At 35.9% G+C, this 19,497-nt stretch overlaps 1 protein-coding gene across 1 annotated transcript in view; it reads left to right on the forward strand.

Annotated features, from left to right (window-relative positions):
* The window catches only part of TRPC4 (transient receptor potential cation channel subfamily C member 4), a 78,350-nt gene extending 66,055 nt beyond the window's left edge, over nt 1–12,295 (forward strand). Inside the window, exons 5-7 of the mRNA XM_059681191.1 lie at nt 9,622–9,663; nt 9,791–9,880; nt 11,323–12,295. Of these exons, the coding sequence (XP_059537174.1) occupies nt 9,622–9,663; nt 9,791–9,880; nt 11,323–12,042 (852 nt within the window). The 3' untranslated portion in view covers nt 12,043–12,295. The remainder of the gene's footprint in view (nt 1–9,621; nt 9,664–9,790; nt 9,881–11,322) is intronic.
* The last annotated feature ends 7,202 nt before the right edge of the window (nt 12,296–19,497 follow it).

Raw genomic sequence — 19,497 nt, forward strand, 5'->3', positions numbered from 1 at the left:
ATGGATCTCCTGTACAATTTTTATAGTGAGAGTGTTAAAGAAGTTAGTATACCATTGGCTTTAGTAATTTTGTTCACTTAAAGTGAACTTAAGGAGATCTAAAAAGTTTGTTTTTTTGTCTTGGATTTTAGCTGAGCTATGTCTCAAAAAGAGTTACATATCTCTATCTGGTATGTCATAAACTATTTTTCACGAGTAATCAGAAAACACTAATCCATTCTCATCACAATGGAAAATGCCATTGTCTCTTATCCCTGTAAAGAGGAGAAATAAAAAAAATTGCTTTTTGAATTGTTTGATATCTTTTCTAATATCATTTCACAGTGATGTATGTATACCTCTTTTAAAAATTCAATTTTAACAGTCTGTTCATGCTTCTATGACTCTGTTGAACATAAGCAGAAAGCCAGGGGAGGGTGGGAGGAAAGAGATTAACCAATGACCTTTATACATATATGCATAACCCATGGACACAGACAATGGGGTGGTGAGGGCCTGTGGGGGACGTGGGGGACCCGAGTGGGCTGGAAGAGGTTAATGGGGGAAAAAGGAAGATCTATGTAATACTTTCAACTTTTCATTCAATTTTATCAGCCTAGTAAAGAACAAGATCAAAAGACTTATTTAAAACTAAAATATATGAGATCCAAGATGACAACAGAGGGGAGAGCAGGCTGCAAGATAGTGTGAGTGAGAGAGCTAAAGGAGAATGCGTGGACATGCAGGGAGTGTCTGTATTTGTGAGTGAGGGACAGTTATATTCCACAGGACTGTTGGGGACTGGAGGACCAGGCTCCCCTGGCTGGGCAGCCTCTACTACCTCTGAAATCTCTCCCAGAGCAGCCAGCTCTGCCGCGAGACCACACCATTTTAAAGGGGAGAGTGGCTGTGATCAGAAGCCCAGCCTTACCTTCAACTGGGAAGACCTTGGATACCTCCTGGGACCCTACAACCACAATGCCCAGGGACCAGCTGTCTAAGCTGAAAACCCATGAATACTGAGACTCCAGCCTCCCCAGCCGCAGGCACCTAAAAAGTTTGTCTAGGGGGAGACAAGGTGGTGACTGAATACATGTGTGTGTCCTGAACCTTCTCACAGAGCAGAAAGGAGGAAGAGCTGAATCAAATAACATCCACATGTAATTGGAAAATTAAACACACCTGGTGAGGCAATCCAAGGACAGAAAGGTCAGAGATTGCCTTGAGCTCTTCAGATTCATCTGGGTGTTTGTTGTTTTGAGTGTTTGTTGTTGGCATTTTTTGGATTAGTTGTTTGCATTCTTCTCTGGGTATTTGTTGTTTCCTTTTTTTGGATTAGTTGTTGGTGTTTTGGAGTTTTCTGCCCATATACATATATTTTCCCCCCTTCTTCTTTTTTTTCTTTCTTTTCCCTCTTGCATTTTTTTTCCTTTTCTCAATATAATTTTTGCACTCTTTTCTCTCCCCTAATTCTATTTTATCTGGTGGTCACCTTTATTTGGGGTTATTTGTATCATTAATACATTTGTGTTTGGTGCCCTGTGTGTTGTGCCTTGTCATGCTGTATTTTGTGCCTTTAAGTCAGTGCAGGAGAGAGAGAGAGCTACATAAATAGACACCCTGAGAGGAGTGAACCTGGGGAGACAAAGGAACAGCCCCATAGGAAAGAAAAGGAGGACTCACCAGAAAAGGAAGTAAATGAATAGAGACAAGCAATATGTCAGAGAAAGAATTCAGAGCAGTGGTCATAAGGACACTAAAATGTATGGAAGATAAATTCAACAATATGTGTAAGAATCAAGAGGAAATGAAGAAGAACCAAGAAGAAATGAAGAATGACATCAATGCAATAAAGAACACAATAGAAAGCATCAACACTAGACTAGAAGAAGCAGAGGGCCACATTATTGAGCTAGAAGACAAGGTAGGAAAAAATACCCAAGCAGAGCAGAAACTGGAAAAAAAAAAATGGAATAACATGAGGAGACCCTAAGGGAACTTTGGGACAACATGAAACAAAACAACATCCACACAATAGTGGTGTCAGAAGGAGAGGAAAGTGAGCAAGGAATAGAAAACCTGTTTGAAGAAATAATGACAGAAAGCTTCCCTGATGTTAGGAATAAAAAAAGCCACACAAGTCCAAGAAGCACATAGATTCCCAAACAAGATGAATCCAAAAAGACCCACAAAAAGACACATCATAATTAAACTGGCAAACATCAATGACAAAGTAAGAATCTTAAAGGCTGCCAGAGAGAGACAGAAAGTTACCTACAAGGGATCTCCCATCAGACTATCAACTAATTTCTCAACAGAAACACATCAGGCCAGAAGGGAATGGAATTAAATATACAAAGTCATGCAAAGCAAGGGTCTGAGTCCAAGAATACTGTACCCAGCAAGGCTATAAATCAAAATTGATGGTGAAATCAGGAGCTTCACAGACAAAAAAGGACTAATGGAGTTTATTACCACCAAACCAGCGATGCAAGAAATGCTAAAGTGTCTGCTGTACAAAGAAGAAATAGGAAGGGAAGAAGGAACACAGACATAAAGAATAAAAATGGCAACAAACAAGTACCTATCAATAATAACTTTAAATATAAATGAATTAAATGTCCCAATCAAAAACAAAGGGTAGCTGAATGGATAAGGATACATGACACATATACCTGCTGACTACAGGAGACCCACATCAGAACAAAGGACTCACACAGACTGATGGTGAAGGAATGTAAAAAGGTTTTACAGGCAAATAGAAATGAAAAAAAAAAGCTGGGGTAGCAATACTTATATCTGACAAATTAGAACTCAAAATGAAGGTCATAACAAGAGATAAGGAAGGCCACTTTATAATACTAAAGGGAGCAATTCAACATGAAGGTATAATTCTGGTAAACATATATGCACCCAATACAGGAGCACCCAAATACATAAAAAAAAAGACCTTCTGGAAGATATCAAGGAAGAGATTGACAGCAATACAGTCATAGTAGGGGACTTTACTACCTCACTAACACCACTGGACAAGTCCTCTAAACAAAAAATCAGCAAAGAAACATCAATCCTAAATGACTCATTAGGTCAGATGGAATTAATTGATATCTTCAGAACATTAGACCCTAAGCCACAGAATATTCATTCTTCTCAAGTTCACAAGGGTCATTTTCAAAGATAGACCACGTATTGGTACATAGGCAAAGTCTCTTCAAATTCAAGTAGATTAAAATCATATCAAGCATCTTCTCAGATCACAATGACATAAAACTAGAAATCAACTACAGCAAAAACAATGAAAAAAATCAAACACCTGGAGGCTAAATAGAATGCAATTAAACAATGATTGGGTTACCAAAGAGATCAAAGAAGAAGTAAAAAGCACCATGGCAACAAATGACAATGAAAACACAACAATCCAAAACCTTTGGGACACAGTGAAAGCAGTCTTGAGAGGGGAGTTCATAGCTCTACAGGCCTACCGCAAAAAAAAAAAAAAAAAAAAAAAAGAAACAGAAAAAATGGTAATAAATTATCTAACCCTACAACTCAAAGAGTTACAAAAAGAATAACAAGAAAAGTCCAGCATAAACAGAACAAAGGAAATAATAAATATCAGAGTGGAAATAAATGACATAGAGACTGCAAAAACAATACAAAAGATTTAAAAAAAAAAAAAAAGAGCTGGCTCTTTGAATGGATAAACAAGAATGATGAAACCTAGCCAGACTCACCAAGAAGCAAAGAGAGAGGACCCAAATAAACAAAATCAGAAATGAAAGAGGTGAAGTAACAACCGATCCCACAGAAATACGAACAATTATGAAAAAGTACTATGAACAACTCTATTCCAACAAAATGGACAACCTAGATGAAATGAACATATTTTTAGAAAAATACAAGCTTCCCAAACTCAATCAGGAAGAATAAGAAAACCGGAATAGGCCAACAAGTACCAAAGAAATTGAAGCAGTGATCAAAAATCTTCCAGCAAACAAAAGCCCTTGTCTGGATGACTTTACAGGAGAGTTCTACCAAGCATTCAAATAGGAACTAAAACCTATCCTTCTCAGACTATTCCAAAAAATTCAAGAGGAAGCACACTTCCAAGCTCTTTCTATGAAGCCAGCATTACCCTAATCCCAAAACCAAATGAAGATACCACAAAGAAAGAGAACTACAGGCCAATATCCTTGATGAACATAGATGCTAAAATCCTCAACAAAATTCTAGTAAATTGGATTCAGGATCATATTAGAAAGATCATACACCATGACCAAGTGGGATTTATTCTGGGGATGCAAGAATGGTACAATATCTGCAAATCAATAAATGTGATACATCGCATAAACAAACTGAGAGACATAAACATATCAATTGATGCAGAAAAAGCATTTGACAAAATCCAACACCCTTTATTGATGAAAAACCCTCAACAAAGTGGGAATAGAGTAATAGTACCTTAGCATAAGAAAAGCCTTATATGACAAACCTACAGCCAACATCATACTCAATGGGCAAAAAGTAAACTCATTTCCCTTAAGAATGGGAACAAGACAGGATGCCCACTTTCGCCCCTCCTGTTTGATGTAGTATTGGAATTGCTAGCCATAGAGATCAGACAAGAAGAAGAAATAAAAAGCATCCAAATTGGAAAAGAAGAAGAAAAATTGTCCTTATTTGCAGATGACATGATAGTATACATAGAAAACCCCAAAGACTCCATCAAAAAACTACTAGACCTAATAAATTAATTCAGCAATGTAGCAGGATACAAAATTAACACTCAGAAATCTATGACCTATTTATACATCAATAATGAACTCACAGAAGGCAAAACTAAAAAGACAATCCCATTTATCATTGCATCAAAAAAATTAAGATACCTAGGAATGAACTTCAGTAAGGAGGTAAAAGACATGTACTCAGAAAAATATAGGACATTGAAAAAAGAGATACAGGAAGACATAAACAAATGGCAGAACATACCATGTTCCTGGATTAGTAGAATCAACATCATTAAAATGTCCATACTACCCAAAGCAATCTACAGATTCCATGCAATCCCCATTAAAATACCAATAGCATATATCAAAGATCTAGAACAAACTCTCCAAAAAATCATCTGGAATAAAAAAAGACCCCAAATAGCCACAGCAATCCTGAGAAAGAAGAACAAAATTGGAGGGATTACAATACCAGATATCAAGCTATATTACCAAGCCACGGTTCTGAAAACTGCCTGGTATTGGCATAAGAACAGACATATAGACCAATAGAACAGAACAGAGAACCCAGAAATCAACCCAAGCCATTATGCTCAATTAATATTTAACAAAGGAGGCAAGAGCTTACAATGAAGTAAAGACAGTCTCTTCAATAAATGGAGCTGAGAAAATTGGTCAGATACATGAAAAAAAAAAAATGAAACTAGATCACCAACCTACACCATACACAAAAAAACCCTCAAAATGACTAAAGTACCTAAGTGTAAGATTGGAAACCATAAAAATCCAATAAGACTCCATAGGCAGCAAAATAGCAGACATATATCATAGCAATATCTTTACCAACACAGTTCTTAGGGCAATGAAGATTAAGGGGGAAAAAAATAAACAAATGGGACTACATCAAAATAAAAAGCTTCTGCACAGCAAAAGAAACCATCAACAAAACAAGAAATCCCACTGCATGGGAGAACATATTTTCAAATGCTATTTCAGATAAGAGTTTATCTCCAAAATTGACAGAGAACTCGTACAACTTAAAAGGAAGATAACTGATCCAATAAAAAAAAATGGGCAAAGGACCTAAATAGACACTTCTTGAAAGAGGACATACAGAAGGCCAAGAGACATATGAAAACATGCTCAAAGTCACTAATCATCTGAGAGATGCAAATCAAAACAAAATTGAGATACCATCTCACACTTGTCAGAATGGCTATCATCAACAAATCAACAAACAACAAGTGCTGGTGAGGATGTGGAGAAAAAGGAACCTTCCTGCACTGCTGGTGGGAATGCAGACTGGTGCAGCCACTATGGAAGACGGTATGGAGTTTCCTCAAAAAGTTAAAAATGGAACTCCCATTTGACCCAGTAATCTCACTTCTAGGACTATATCCCAAGAAACCAGAAACACAAATCAGAAAGGATATATGCACCCCTATGTTCATAGCAGCACAATTTACCATAGCTATGATTTGCAAACAACCTAAGTGGTCATCACCAGTTAAGTGGATTAAAAAACTGTGGTACATCTACAGAATGGAATACTACACTGCTATAAAAAAGAAGGAACTTTTACCATTTTCAATAGTATGGATGGAACTAGAGAGCATTATGCTAAGCAAAATAAGCCAGTTAGAGAAAGATAAATATCACATGATCTCACTCATATGTGGGATATAATGATCAATATAAATTGATGAAGAAAAATAGATCCAGAGACAAATGGCAGGGGAGGTTGGAGGGGGGGAGGCGTAGAGAGCAACCAAAAGACTTCTATGGATGCATATTAGTATAATAGACACAGACACTGGGGCAGTGGGGGCTTGCCCAGTGTGGGAATGACTGGGGGGTCAGGGGATAGGTCAATCGGGGGGTAGGTCAATGGGGGGAAAAAGAGATATATGTCAAATTTTAGACAATAAATTAAAAAAAACCCCTAAGATGTGTTATTTCTTTTTCTCTCACAATTTAATAAGTTCATTCCTTTATTTCAGAAATAATTTTATTTTAGACTAGTAGGCGGGTGCACGAAATTCATGCACATTAAAAGGGAATTAATTGTCCTAACCCGTTTGGCTCATTGGATAGAGCATTGGTCTGTGGACTCAAGGGTTCCAGGTTTGATTCCAGTCAAGGGCATGTACCTTGGTTGCGGGCACATCAGTGCAGCTGATCAATGTTTCTCTCTCATCGATGTTTCTAACTCTCTATCCCTCTCCCTTCCTCTCTGTAAAAAATCAATAAAATATATTTTTTAAAAAGGGAATTAATTTGCAGAGATATTTTAATATTGCTATTTGCCCTTTCTCTATAATAGAAGTGTGAGAGATGAAAGGAAAATGTATATGAAAATCATATATAAATTTATTAATAAATAAACAGTAACAAAAAGATATAACAGCAGAGGCATGATATAAAAACTTCAAAAACATGATATGAAAACAACAAAAACATGATATGAAAACAACAAAAACATGATATAAAAACAACAGTGATGCAAACAATGACTGATAAAGTGATTAAACTTTTTCTAATATCTCCCTGTACACCACATTAAGAGTGAAAACACTTTCAGAGTGCTTGATTAATTTCCCTTGCGATGAAGTACTTAGAACTTTAACTGTAACATCACATGCTCTTCAAACTCAACAGAAAGCAACATATAACTGACCATATGCAAAAACGGGTTCAGGTAGGAATATGCCTATTTTGTCTGGAGTTTGTCCATGTGATTTATTAATAGTCATCACAAATGCTGACATCACAGGTAACCATCGTCAAATCAATTTAAATGGGAAGCCAGTGTCAGATGGGGACAAATTAATTCCCGGAATCAGAACAGCCTCTCCCTCTGCAGATCCTGTTAATACTTCAGCTTCGATAATGTTAGGTCACAATCTTTTGATAATAAGTCTGGTACCATTACAAAGACCCCATTTATTATTGAGATTTCTCAATAGGATGATGATTGCACCCACTTTCAATTTTAATTTATGACACGGCATTCCCGAAGGAGTAATACTGTTAAGAAATTCAATGGGAATATTTTCCTTTCAGCCTCATCTGTGGAATCAATGGAATCATCACTCAAATATGTGTGAAAATCTCCATCGAGTATATCCAAATTTTCTTCATTTAATTTTTGAACATACTCATTTTTTTGGACAAAGAATTGCATGTTTAGATATATTTTTAATATTACCTATAACAGTGGTTCTCAACCTTGGCTGCACATCAGAATCACCTTTTTAAAATCCTGATTCCTGGGCCTCATCCTCTGGAAATTGTTTCTTTGTTATGGGGTGGGGCCACAACATTAGTAACAAAGAAACAGGTTAAAACTTTATTGTGGGGAGCCACTACAGTGTTTTGGACAGGTTCAAGCCTTGGACTGAGGAAAGGGCACAGTCCTCTCATTGCCATGTGAAAGTCCCAGCTTGGAGGGCAGGGCCCTCCCAGCACAATTATAGCCAACAGCTGTAGTTGTAAGCTTGAACCTATGGTCCAACACGTGGCCCCATGTGCCTGAGTGATGTAGGCTTGTTAGAGTTCAGCTGCATGTAGTTGTGTAGGATTGAAATCTAGGAGAATGTTGTAAACATCTTGGTCACACCCTTACTTTGCCTCATAGCATCTGCTATAAAATAAAGGCATGGCTGTGGGCATGGTCACTGTCTCTCAGAGAAGCAGCGTCCCACTGAGACCCGGCTTTCATTCTCTTGTCTGTCTTTTCTAAGCCTTTCAGCCACCCCCACTCAGGTTCACCCTTGGTTGTGCTGATGTGGCACACTTTATAAAGATATATGCCTCCACGCTACCAGGGTGGGTTCCTGCCTCAAACCCCGCCCTTACAGGAAACAGCTCCAGGAAACAGCTTGGGGGAGGGCGCAGCCGTTGCCAAGACAACCCCTGCAGGACTGACTTCCTTCCGCTTGGTCTCACAGTTCTGGTCATGATGAACACCACCCAGGGTTTTTATATAAGTAAATTATTTTGGACAGTTTTCTGCTTTATGATATTTATTTAACAAATATAAAATAGAAATTTTGATAGCTTTTTTTCCTAGTATCTTTAGATTAGTTGTGCATCTGCAAATGCATAATTTTAGTATAATTTATTATTTAACTCAATTTTTAATGGACTATTTTTAATCATTAAACATCTCTCTTCATTCTGCACTCTAGAATCACTGTTTTGTGCTAACCTTCATTTTGCTTCCAAACTATTCTTATCTCTTCAAAATGATATCTGTAGTCATATTTATGTAAAAAAATAAGTATAAAGTAAGTAACCTTATGTTTTAACAGAATCCGTTATTTATTTATTTTGGTTAAATCTAACCATATAATTAAACCATATTTTGGTTAAATCCAACAGCATAATTGAAACAGCAATTCCCTCTTAATGTTCATCTGATTGAAATTATTTATTGTGTAGCAATGCTTCTGATTACATGTTAGATATCATGGTTAAATACTTAATCTTGCTATGTGATATTTATGAAGAACTTTATATTATTGTAATAATAGCTATTATTCTATTAAATTTTTATTTGACATTTTTTATATTTTTCAATTTGATATGGCTCATCTGTTTCTCTTAGCATCATTTCAAGTGATTTCAGGTGTGTATCAACTATAATTACTGATTTCCCTATCCCCTTATATTAGAAAAGCAATATTTATATTATTTTAAACTTATTTTGTATATCAAATGCCATACAGATTATAACCTTGCACTTTGCTCTTTTGGTTCACTCGTTCTTTTGATTCATGTGAAGCACTCTCTGGCACTTACCCACTGTCTAATTAAAGTCTCCCTCTGAAAAAATGAAAAAAATATTCTTCATTAAAAGAACAAATTAATTATTTTATAGAATGGTAAACATCCTTTTCCTTTTCCTTTTCAGAGGCGAGCTGCTGATAATTTGAGAAGACATCACCAGTATCAAGTAAGTTAATCATGTATTATATCTTGAAATTTTGACATTAAAATAAAGTCCAATCTTCAGAACTAACCAAAGAAAGAAATCATATATATGCACTGAATATCAATTGTGTTATTTTTAAATACCTCAGGAAGTTATGAGGAACCTGGTGAAGCGATATGTTGCTGCAATGATTAGAGATGCCAAAACTGAAGAAGGCCTGACTGAAGAGAACTTTAAGGTACCTATTTTTATTTTAATGATGAAATCACCAAGAGTCAGATTCTGCAGAGCATGGAACCTAACATAGCGCATTGAAAATCAGAACTGGAAACACAGCTGTGTGTTCCAGCTACATTTTGTGTCTTCTAAATTAAAGCACTATTGTATTATCCAAAAGAGTGATGGCATTTCTTCTCAAAATGCATTGTTTTCAAACATACTTACTCTGAAATGTCGAGATGACTTATTGAAGCCATCCTGGCATTCTGACTGCCTACCCTACTGAGTGAGCTTTAGTTTTTGAAATTTCAGGCTGATTTCTAATCCTGAAATGTTTAGTAACCAACATGCTAAAAACAAAATCTTTGTGTTCTGCACAGCTTTGATAGAAGAAAATTTTGCACTTAATTGTAACTTATAAACTTAGTGTTTCTCCCTGAGTTTTATTTTTATTGTAACCAGAGGAGATAGGTAGAATACATGAAATATATGAATAAATATAAATATATTATGTGTGTAAAATACCTCTGTTATTCTGCCTGAGTTTTTTGATATTTTGGAGGAATGATTAAAGTCAATAAGATCTTATAGGCAAAATCTAACACATAAGAATCATCCTACAGGAGACCTTTAACAGTGAAAAGTATAAGTTTGAAAGAGAACAAATATAACCAGCCAATTAGGTAAGAAAATAGATAAATTGCAAAACTTAAAGCACATTGATAGTTGGCTAGGATCCAAAATGTTCTTTACAGGCACAACATCCAAGTTTTAGAATTAAATGGTCCTTGGTACTTTGGAAGGTAGATTGGAGGCAGGGACCCACCTTAAAGGCCACCATTAGATTAGAGCTGAGAATTCAGATGTCCAAAAAGAGAAGAAAAATGAATCTCAGAAATGCTATCTGATTGAATTAAGCAATTTGCAAGATTTAGTAGCTAACCGAGATGCTGGGGTAAAAATCAACTTTAAGGTAGTAAATAATGGGAAGTTACTGCCCACACTAGAAAGGTCAGGCTTCACTTTTTTTTTGTTATATGTGTCCCTTTGGACAGCAAAATATACCTATGTTAAAAAATATTTACAAAACGTATCCCTGAGAGAGTGTGAAGTGATTTCAAAGCAGATGGGTATTTGCAGAGGAAGTACTTGAAAGTGTAGCCCCCACAAAAAACAATATACTTGACTACACAGCAGTGAAAAATAAGTCTTCCTGTTTCTTTTCACATAAACCTTAGGAAGTCTCCTCATTATTACAGAACTTGAATAAGAAATTAATAGATATCACAATGACACAAGTACCAGGAAGAAAACTAGAAATTCTAGGTAGAACCACAGCAGAGTGGAATCCTAGTTCTTAAAAATGCGTGAAAACACATCAGCCCCATGTATGAAATGAGCAAATGATGTTTACTAATGTTTATTTAAGTCACAAATTTCATCATTTTAAATTTCACTTAGGAACTAAAGCAAGACATTTCTAGTTTCCGCTTTGAAGTCCTGGGGTTACTAAGAGGAAGTAAACTCTCTACAGTACAATCCGCTCAGGCTACGAAGGACACTGCTAATTCAGCAGACTCAGATGAAAAGACTGATAACGAAGGTACCAGCAAAGACAAGAAGAACTTCAGCCTTTTCGACTTAACCACCCTGATCCACCCACGATCAGCAGCAATTGCTGCAGAAAGACACAACATAAGCAATGGTTCTGCGCTGGTGGTGCAGGAGCGCCTGCGGGAGAAGCAGAGAAAAGTGAATTTTGTGACTGATATAAAAAACTTGGGGTTATTTTATAGACGATCAAAACAAAATTCTGCTAAGCAAAATGCAAACCAAATCTTCTCTGTTTCAGAAGAGGTTGCTCGTCAACAGGCTGAAGTATCATTGGGGAGAAATATTCAACTGGAATCTCCAGGATTATCTTCAAGGGGTGACCTGAGCATCCCTGGTCTCAGTGAACAATGCATGTTAGTAGACCACCGGGAAAGGAATACCGACAGTCTGGGTTTACAAGTTGGAAAGAGAATGTGTGCCTTCAAATCAGAGAAGGTGGTGGTAGAAGACACTCTTCCAATAATACCAAAGGAGAAGCATGCAAGGAAAGAGGATTCTAGTACAGACTATGATGCAACCCTCACTAACACAGTCATCCAGGAAGATTATGTGACCACAAGATTGTGATACTTGAAGGAAGGAGGAAGTGTTTATCATACATATATCTTTTCAATAGTGCTCTGAGTTGGGGAGAGTGTTTAAAAGTAAATTAGCAAATTCTAACTTATATTCTAAGCATTTATCAACTCTAGCATACTAACGTGTAACATGTTTAAATAAGGTAAAAGCTATCAAAAACCCTTGTTCTGTAGCCCACTTTTGCTTGCACAATTTGTTTTACATTTTTTGTTGTTAATAAATAAACTCACCTTGTATCTTGCACTGTTGCAGTAACATGGGCAATTTTTAGCTCTTTTTCAATTAAATTCAATGTCATGATTTAGTTGACTCCTGCAATAGATATTTTTATATCCAAAAATTAATATAGCTAAAATATTAGAGCTTTTCATAAATTTTAGGGCCTCTAGAGATGGGTACTTATTAAGGACTTTTCACTCAGGCCTATGGTTTAGCTTTAATTTACAAATATTAGCAAATTATTTCTTAAGAAAAAATGAATAATTATCATACACAATTAAAGCAAGGAAGGTTTCTCATAGGGTCATGATCAAACTCTTTTTTTAAAATGAAAGTTGGGCCCTGGCCAGTGTAGCTGAGTTGCTTGGAGTGTCCTCCTGTGCACAGAAAGTTGGCAGGTTTGATTCCCATCAGGGGACATACCCAAATTATGAGGGTTTGATGTTTATCTCTCTCTCTCTCTCTCTCTCTCTCTCTCTCTCTCCCTCTCTTTCTCTCCTCCTCCTTTTTTTTCTCTCTAAAATCAATAAAGGTATCCTTGGGTGAGGATTAAAAAAATTAAAAATGTAAGTCTGTATACTTCATAGAGTTTTAGTTTGACCAGTTTTTTCTTTCAGAAAGTAAATAAATGTTTGTTCTAATAAATTTGGATGACTGGTGATTTTTAACATTTTACCAAAAAAAAAAAAAAGTTTTACTTAAAGTTTTATTTTTAACCAGCCATTTTCAGGTGCAGTATAAATATGAGGCTTTATGAATAGAACTGAATTTCAAAAAGGTGACAAAAGTTGTTAGTGCCAGAAAAGAATCACAGTCAATAAGAATAGTTTAAGTACCTTAAACAGAAGAACAACAACAATAACAATGCCAGCCAGCTTTACGTGCTATGCATGTATTAGCATATGCACTGCTCATAACAACACTCTGAGGTAGCTACTATTCTTATCCCCACTTAATAAATTAAGAAAATGAGACAAATACTAATTAAGCTGTGTTCATAATAAGTGATGGAATAAGCAAAAACATGTTCACGTAATAATACTGGGATTTAGATGAGTGAATGGTTCTCTAGTCTCATGACTTTTTGTGTTATTTTTATTACTTCTGAAATGCTATGTTTTGAGAGAAAATGAGTAAACTCCATACATCTGTGACTCTTGTTGTAAAGCAAGAAGAATGTGCAAAATTAATGATGCATGTGATTCTTTAGACTCAATTTTAATCTAGATTAAAAAAAATTTTGGTATGTAATATCAGAATTCAACTTGAAATATTAGATTTTAGTTTCAGAAAAGCCATGGGCACTGATAACTGCTTATTCCTAAACCTGGTTTTGTCCTATGGATTTTAGAATGGAACAGGTAGGTTTGGAGAAAACAATAATGCTAATGAATGTTCTTCTTGCTTCAAGCTTACTTTTATCTCAAGTATGTTAGAACTCAAAATAAGCCCTGGAGATAGTGAAATATCTAAATTGTTCTAAATCAGACAGACAGTAATAAGGGAATTGTAGGCCTAATCTCAATACTTGATGTATTTTCCAATAATTTCTTTTTTACTGCAGTTTTTTGTTTAGTTTAGCTTTGTTTTGTTCCCCAAAATAAAGATCATATACATCACTATTATATATAAGCTATAAGAATGTAATTTCAAATTTTTTTCTGTTCTTTCAAATAACACCAACAACAACACAGGCAACAACAATTTTTTCCCCAGTAGCTTACTTATATTCAGGGTTAGAGAGAAAATATTTTACAGATGAACATGGTGATCATAGAGGAATTTATTTGGAGCCAGTAACATCTTACTTTTCAATGTTCCAGAAAAGATGGCTTCTAACAGCCCCTGAGGACACTGAGAATTTAAACAAATTGTTGGATATTGTTAGTACCAGATGTTCTAGAACTAAATATTATTCTAAATATGTGATATTAGTTAACATTAAGGAAGATGAGCAGTAGGGGAAAAATAAGAAAACATAAAACAACAGCATGATTGCAAGTAAGGATGATGTTTCTGAAGTCTTTAAATGATCAATTTGGAGTTTCTTTTCATTTCTACTCAGATTCCTATCAGCAGAAAATCCTAAGCACACCTTCATTTGTATAATGTTTCTTGTATTTCACACCCTCTTGATCATGCTATGGCTCACATACATTTATTTAATTATTTAATTAATTAATTATTTATTGCAGGGTTGAGTGGAAGAGTGTCTAGAAAACTTAGTTTAATTTTAATAAAATTAAGTTAAATTTCAAAGCTCTCAATTATCATTGATATAGCTTGAAAAACACATTGACAAGAAAGAATACTATAGCCCTAGCCAGTTTTGCTCAGTGGATAGAACATCAGCCTGAGAACTGAGTGGTTGGATTTCCAGTCAAAGGCTGGGTTGCAGGTTTGATCCCCAGCCCTGGTCAGGGGGCATGCAGGAGGCAACCAATGAATGTTTCTCTCTCACATCAATGCTTCTCTCTGTCTCTCCCCCTCCTTTCCACTCTCTCCAAAAATTAATGGAAAAATATCCTCAGGTGAGAATTAACAAACAAAAATCAATACATAATTTTAAAAAAAGAAAGAAAGAATGCTATAAAGATGTACCTCACTGTTTGTGATTGATGTATTCCTGAAAATGTCCATGTAAATAAATGTATATTAACTTTAGTAGGTAAACTATGTAAAAGCAAAAAATAAAGAAATAAAGAAAGGTAGTGAATTATTTTGTAAAATGATAAATTATTTTTTCAAAGTGATAATTATCCTCAAAATGTTAACTATTTCATAAGTTGGACATTTGTATGTCAAATTTTCTTAAATTAGATATTTTATTTATTGGCTGGTAATTAAAATACTTCAAAATTGTTTTCACTTTTTTTCCTTTGACCCAGATAGCAACTTGACATAGTAATAAAATACATAGACCCAAATGATAAAATTTCTTGGGATGAAATTTCTCTTGGGATGTAAAAAATAATAATAATAATAATAATAATAATAATAATAATAATGAAGAGTAGCACAAAGCCCAAATGATTCAGGACTGTGATGGTGTTGAGCAAATTGTCTTTGAAAATATTGCTAGCTACTAATAAGTTGTCTCCATACTATAGAAGAATTCCCAATTTAAATGGAGTATTCCTTAAGTCTTTTGCTAATATTTCTCAAAATATGGTCAGGGAATTTCTTGTGACAATACAGTCTAACAGTATTGGAGCATGGTTTTCGTTTCTGGACCTTCCATTCAAAGGGAAATAAATGTTGAACCTGTTCATCTATTGGGATGCAGAAAAAGACATCCTTCAAGTCTATGCCTGAAAACTATTTGCTATTTTCAAGCATGGTGGTCAACAAAAAATAAGGGTTGGACACTGATGAATGTCTTAGGATTCTGTACAAATTTATATTCATCAGAGTGAGGCTTTTTGACTGGAAAAATGGGGTGTTATAGGGAAACTGGCATGGCTGAATTATTCCTGATTTTAAGAAGTCCTGCAATACTGGTTGAATTCCCTCTAAAACAGTCATTCTCAACCTTTCTAATGCCGTGACCTTTTAATACAGTTCCTCATGTTGTGGTGACCTCTAACCATAAAATTATTTTCGTTGCTACTTCATAACTGTAATTTTGCTACTGTTATAAATTGTAATGTAAATATCTGATATGCAGGATGTATTTTCATTGTTACTAATTGAACATAATTAAAGCATAGTGATTAATCACAAAAACAATATGTAATTATATATTGTGAAATATTTATTTATAATTACAAATAAATGAAATTTTTTCTTGAAGCATGGTGTAGCATGGGTAACAGTCTTAATATAACAACAGTAAACTACATTGCTAAATTTTGCGACAGTATGCGTAAAAAGCCAACATCAGTGCGAAGGTTGAGATTGCTTCTTTCTCACCAGATCAGAAATACTCGGGGCAGTCTTTGCAAGAGCACAACAAAGATCATCTTCCACAATAAGTCTACTTCTGTATTTAGACTTGATAACCAACAAGCTGGAAAACCCTGTTTCACAAAGATATGTTGTTGGAAATGGAAGAAGGCGCAACACAGTCTCAGACAGAACAGGATATGACTGCAAACACTTTATCCAGAATTTTGTAACTGGCATTGTAGAGAAATCAGTTCTCGCTGCATCGTTGTTAATAAGTTCAATGAACTCCTCTTGTGCTGTCTCAGGAACATATTCAACTTTGGCTGTGAATGGGCTTCTGGCGAGTGCAAATGGGGTGTCAGGTAGATTTGGAAAGTATGATGAAATTTCATCTGCAAGCATGTGCAAGTGTTCTTTCACAGAAATTATCATTGTAATCCTTTTGTCTGGTTCAATGTCATGTTCCTCAAAGAAAGCAGATAAGGTAGGCAACATGTAAATTTTTTTTCATCCAATTTTTTTTTTCCAAAGCTGAAGTTTCATTTGGAATGATTGGATCTTTTCAGACAAATCGAGGCATGTTGCATTTGGTCCTTGCAGTGATAAATTTAACTCATTCAAGACAGCAAAGATGTCAACCAAGTAAGCTATTTTCTGCAGTTCACTTTTTTTTTTATTGCTTAAAGTATTACAAAGGGTATTACATATGTATCCATTTTATCCCCCCGTCCTAGACAGTCCCCTAGCCTCCCCTATCACCCAGTGTCTTATGTCCATTGGTTATGCTTATATGCATGCATACAAGTCCTTTAGTTGATCTCTTACCCCCCTACCTCCTGCCCCCCAACCCTCCCCGGCCTTCCTGCTGCAGTTTGACAATCTGTTTGAGGCAGCTCTGCCTCTGTATCTATTATTGTTCAAAAGTTTATAATGGTCTCTATTGTCCATGAATGAGTGAGATCATGTGGTATTTTTCCTTTATTGACTGGCTTATTTCACTTAGCATAATGCTCTCCAGTTCCATCCATGACGTTGCAAATGGTATCGCCGAAAAGTGCTTCAAACTACGGTCTTCCTTTCTGATTAAAAAACGTTTTGGGTTCATCACAAAGCTCAAAAACACATTTTTAAATTTTTCCTCTAGACAACCATCTCACTTCAGTGTGAAATAGCAGAGCATTGTTCAGCGCATGCAACTCGTTGCACAGTTGCGAAAATAGTCGACTGTTTAAAGTGCTCGCCTTTACAAAATTGACACAACTTATGATGCTTTTCATTACTTCTTGTAACTCTTGTGGCAGTGTCTTCGTTGCTAACATTTGCCAATGAATCATACAGTGAGTTCCAATGACTTTTGGTGACTCATTCAGTACCAAACGTTGAAATCCAGATCGACATCCTAGCATAGCTGGAGCACCATCTGTGCAAACACTACAAACCTTTTCCTAAGAGTTCTTATGCTCTTTCATAAATGAACCAACTGTCAAATACATCACGTGCAGTAGTTTTCATTTCAAGAGGTTTGCAAAAAAGAAACTCATCTTTAAAGTCGCCATCATTAATATACCTCACCTAAACCAGTAACTGTGAACAGTTTGCAATGTCTGTAGATTCATCAAGTTGGATACTAAATATTGGAAGTGGAGCAGATTTAATTTCCTGGATTACCTGATCAAGAATAGCAGCAGACATGTCATTTACTCTTCTTCGGATAGTGTTGTTAGATAAGGAAATTGCACTCAATTTCATAGCAAATTCATCTCCAATCATAACTTGAACAATGTCTTTGGCCTCTGGCAACAGTAAATTCTCAGCAATGGTGTGAGGTTTCATAGCTCTGGTGATTCTGAGTGCCACAAAATATGAAGCTTCAACAGCTGCTACGTTTTGTTTGTAGTACTTGCCACCAGTGTCTAGTCTGGTTTTCTTGAGTCCATCAGCTTTGCTTCTAAAATGGTATCCTTGCCGGCAAAGCTCGATGCTTGCTATCAAAATGGCCTTTTAGTTTGTTCGGCTTCATAGATTTGGCTGATAGAACTTCACAACAAATAACACATTGCAGTTTCTCAATTCCTGCTGTAATTATTGAGGTAAAGCCATACTAAAAAAATCCTCACTATATTTTGTTTTCTTAACATTCTTCTCTACACGATCCATCGTCATGGGATGGTTTGCTAATGAAAATAATATATAACAATGGCTTTAATAATACAAAAGATGATACATGGCATAGTTCAGTAAATACAGTTCATTAAAGTTTCCTATGATTTACCATTCTCTGTGTTGTTTTTTTTACATACCTGTTACTATCACAAGGGGGCAGTATTCACATCAACCACAGCTGAATATAAAAAGACCGATCAGCATCCAGATTAAGTTCCCATGGTACAGATATATATTTTTTTTTTGCAGTAGTTGATGATTTTACAGTACATGATTTTACATTTACCCAGTAATTATAATTCATGAAGTGTCATTTTACCTCCAATACTGCTGCTTTCAACACAGTAGCTGCTTTTAACAAAGTAGCTGCTTTCAACACAGCAGCTGCTTTCTACACAGTAGCTGCTCTCTACACATCTGTGACTGGTCCGCATAAGTACATTATGGTGCCAACCCTGTCACATACACCTGTATTTGTATGGGGTGTATGTGATGGGGTTGGCATGATGATGTCATCATGCTGGGTACTTGTATGTGGGTGTATCTGCATGTGGATGGACCCGCCTGGAGACGGATAGAGGAGTGGTGTCTAGGTTCCTAATACCATGGAAAATATGTGTTTTCCAATGGTCTTAGGCGACCCCTGTGAAAGGGTCGTTCGACCTCCAAAGGGATCATGACCCACAGGTTGAGAACCCCTGCTCTAAAATTCTTTCTAAGCGGGTAATTTTTCTTCCATGGAATCCACGCCCCTTTTTTACAGGCAATTTACAAAATAAATCTCAGCCCAATGTTGAAATGAGGCAGTCTGGCACATAAAGAAAACTGCATATGTTTTATTTTTATTTTTTTATTTTTATTTTATTGTTTAAAGTATTATAGATACTAGTACATATGTCTCCTTCTCCCCCCATTGACCGTCCCCCAGCCTCCGCTACCCTCCCCACCCCTGGTACCTTTACTGCTGGTGGGAATGTAGACTGGTGCAGCCATTGTGGAAAACAGTATGGCGTTATACCAAAAAGTTAAAAATGGAACTCCCATTTGACCCAGTAATAACACTTCTAGGAATATATCCCAAGAAAACAGAAACACCAGTCAGAAAGGATATATGCACACCTATGTTCATAGCAACACAATTTACAATAGCCGAGATTTGGAAACAGCCTAAGT

The sequence above is a fragment of the Myotis daubentonii genome, chromosome 2, assembly GCF_963259705.1.
Source record: "Myotis daubentonii chromosome 2, mMyoDau2.1, whole genome shotgun sequence".
Lineage (NCBI taxonomy): Eukaryota > Metazoa > Chordata > Mammalia > Chiroptera > Vespertilionidae > Myotis > Myotis daubentonii.